The sequence below is a fragment of the Vigna unguiculata genome, chromosome 3 (genome assembly GCF_037176805.1).
Source record: "Vigna unguiculata cultivar grain cowpea cultivar isolate G323 ecotype 2 chromosome 3, ASM3717680v1, whole genome shotgun sequence".
In the NCBI taxonomy this organism is placed as follows: domain Eukaryota; kingdom Viridiplantae; phylum Streptophyta; class Magnoliopsida; order Fabales; family Fabaceae; genus Vigna; species Vigna unguiculata.
In genome coordinates, this window is record NC_140794.1 from 4,610,473 (window position 1) to 4,613,691 (window position 3,219).

The following is a 3,219-nucleotide window of genomic DNA, read 5'->3' on the forward strand; positions in this document are numbered from 1 at the left end:
TATTATAATTTACGAATATTTTCTACATATCTTTTATGAAAAAGTTTTTTAAAAGAAATTGGTAATAATATTTTACAAACACCAAATATACTTTTGTTTAATAATGTTTTACGAACAGAAATATACTTTTTTTAATAGTGTTTTGTTCCAATGATGGTTGGGGGAAAAAACGGAACACGCGAACTTAAGTACTTAAAAGGAAAATAAATCATTTCATGATGTAAAACACAGAAAAAATTAAATAAAATGATTAAATTGCACAGAAAAGATTAAATAAAATAATTAGATTGTATTTTCTGTAAATATTAATACTTTTAGAAAGCACTTAAAAAACATTTAAACGAAACTGTTTCAGAATACTGACTGGCAACACCTTCTTCAAGACAAATTTTCGATAGTATTGGAGGTGCGGTCCAACTCACATACTATTAGTTAATATAAATAATAAATCACATAAACAAAATGAAAAATGTCAGATTGAGACTCTTCAAATTTTAAAATAAATATATTATATTATAAGTATTGAATAGGTGTATTCAAACAAAAATACTAATTAACAAAATAATTTCTTTATAGCTATTTATTTTATATTTTAAAATAAATATACTATATTATTATATTATAAGTGTTGAATAGACGTAATCAAACAAAAATTCTAACACATTCTTACTGAATTCTTGCAGGGCTTCTATAAAGATGCCTTGGAACTGTCTCATAGGATGTTCATGGTATGAGGAAGAAAAAATATATTTTTAGGCTGCAATTTCTTTAAAAATTAATATTAAAATTATCTTTATATTAGTCTCTGTAAAAAAAAAAAAAAAAAACTGTACTAAAAAATTTGATTCTAAATATATTTTTATCCACTTAAATTTGTATCATTTAAAAGTTTTCTAATCTTCTTGTAGTGTTTCATATATCCAATTTTGAAGCAATTTAAACTTTTTTCTATTTTATAACAATATAGATAACATATTTTTAATTCTTTTTTATTTTAAACTATTTTAATTATTAGTAACGAAATCCCCATTATCATTTTGAATTATAAAATTTAAAGTACTAACTTTAAAATTTTATGTTTATTATATCAGTATTTTCTCTAATGTAATTAATGCTATTACTTATTTAATACAATAGAGAACAGGCACAACTTTGAAACTCCATAGCTGTTCCATCTGAAGTTTAGCGAAGATTCATTTTCTTCTGTATAAACTAGTACTTCTAGTATTTTCAAGTCGTGTGTTATGTATAACAGAGTTCAGCATCCTTGTTCCCCATTATATTATTTTTCACTGCATTTGCATTTGTGGAGAAAAAGACAAGAAGAATGCAAAATATATTTCCATTAAATATTATTACATAACCATAGATAGAACTGATTACACTCTTAACAGAGCAAGAAGAAGATGGACCCATAAACAGATCACAACATCATACTTGCTCATGACAGACACATGTAGCTATATATATATAGAGATATATATAAATATAGTTACTTAACCCAGTAGCACCCCGGTGTAGTAGTAGCAGTGATGCTATGTTTATTTGTGATGACACGATATGATATAGGAAGCGGCGCGTGATGGCTACTCAGCAGTTGAGTAGACAATAGCAGCGGCGCGTGATGCCTTGGCACTTGCCTCCCATGTAACCATATTTCCTGCATGAATGTGCACAGGTGGTGTCAATTAAGCATCTTCCCCACCCTTCTTTCTTTGTCATGCAGGTTTTAGCCTCTCCTCTTTCTACAGCCACATCTGGTTTCACATCACAATTAACACATTATTAATCACTCAAATAACATCACCAACCAAGGAAATATTGTATATGCATCTTACCAGAGGCTAAGACGAGAAGGAGCAAGAAGACGAAGCTCAAAGTTTTTCTCTCCATGAGTGATGAATTGTTGAGGTGGAAGTGAAGAAATTGAGGGTGTTGATGTTGTTATATATGGGTGTATGTGTGAGAGATTGTGTTAGAGGTGGAAGATAAGTGTAACATGCAAAGCAATTACGTGTGCGCAGAGAAGGGTCGTAAGGTGCCACCGTAAGGTTTGTGGAAGTGAAGGTCCAATCAGAGAACCACACAATCACCACACACATTGACGGCAATCGGTGCCATGTAAAGTGTGAAAAACATTTATTGTACCTCTCTGTGTGTTTCCTTTTCAGCTTTTGCACGTTATAATTTGCAGGTGAATTAATGGTTATGTGGAAAATCGAGGAGATTTTTTCTTCTTCTTAAAACTGCACATATTTATGATTCACATGCCTAAGAAAATTCTAGTAAGTAAAAAATGAGTTCGTCCTCTTGGATTTATTAGATTTTTTAGTTAGATGATTCATGTTAACTTAGTTATTTTATCAATTTTTACCAAGGATTAGAAGAGTATTTTATGAAAAATACTTGAAAAAAATACACTTAGTTTGAAGTTGATTTTATCCTAAGTTCAATTTTTTTTTAAAAAAAAATAAGGGGATATAAAAAGAAAATCCCATCCAATTTTGTTAAACAATAGCCAGTGATGAAAGAATTTGAATTGTTCAAAACGTAGTAGGCCGTGGACACTTGTCCCATGCCTTATTTCTATGGGCCAAATTTAAGATCTCTAAACACAGACTACGAAAATTTACATCAAGCCCATGAGATAGATGGCCTTTTCTTCCTGCACGCCCCCTAAAGTCATATATTCCAATTTTACCCTTTTCCTCTTACCCATCGTTCTCTCCGTTCATCGCATCAGCACTGGTACACACCCCTAACATTTTCTCTTCAGTATTCTTTTACATCCATCTTCCCCCTTCATATGTGTCCATCATCTTTATCACCCTTCGTGCATTTTTATGACTTCGTTCCAACACAACAACACGAATCCTAAGTTATGGCAAGTGAGGAATGTCGAAAGTGGAAAAGATGGAATGCATTTTTCAAACACATCCTAGAAGTATTTTGAAAATGATTTCCAATCCAAAAAATATATTTAAGAACATCTAATTTGTAATGTATTTAACATTATATTTTAGAAAAATCATTCTGAAAGGTATTTATGGATTTGGAAATATTTTTCAAGATGACTATTCTCAAATAAAATTTTAAAAACATTCATTGGAAGATATTTTTAGATTCCAAATGACTTTCAAAATATTCATTTCATTTTTTATTTTATTTTGGAATGACTGTTTTGAAATATATTTTTGAATTTGAAAATATCTTTGAAAG

General features: G+C 29.9%; 1 protein-coding gene across 1 annotated transcript; it reads right to left on the minus strand.

Annotated features, from left to right (window-relative positions):
* Positions 1 to 1,321: 1,321 nt before the first annotated feature.
* Positions 1,322 to 1,908, minus strand: LOC146887434 (defensin-like protein 2). Its single transcript, XM_085670959.1, has 2 exons — positions 1,839 to 1,908; positions 1,322 to 1,757 (listed from the first exon to the last, which is right to left on the minus strand). Exons 1-2 carry the CDS (start codon positions 1,891 to 1,893, stop codon positions 1,591 to 1,593), a joined length of 222 nt encoding a protein of 73 aa, XP_085527085.1. The 5' UTR covers positions 1,894 to 1,908; the 3' UTR covers positions 1,322 to 1,590.
* Positions 1,909 to 3,219: the final 1,311 nt, after the last annotated feature.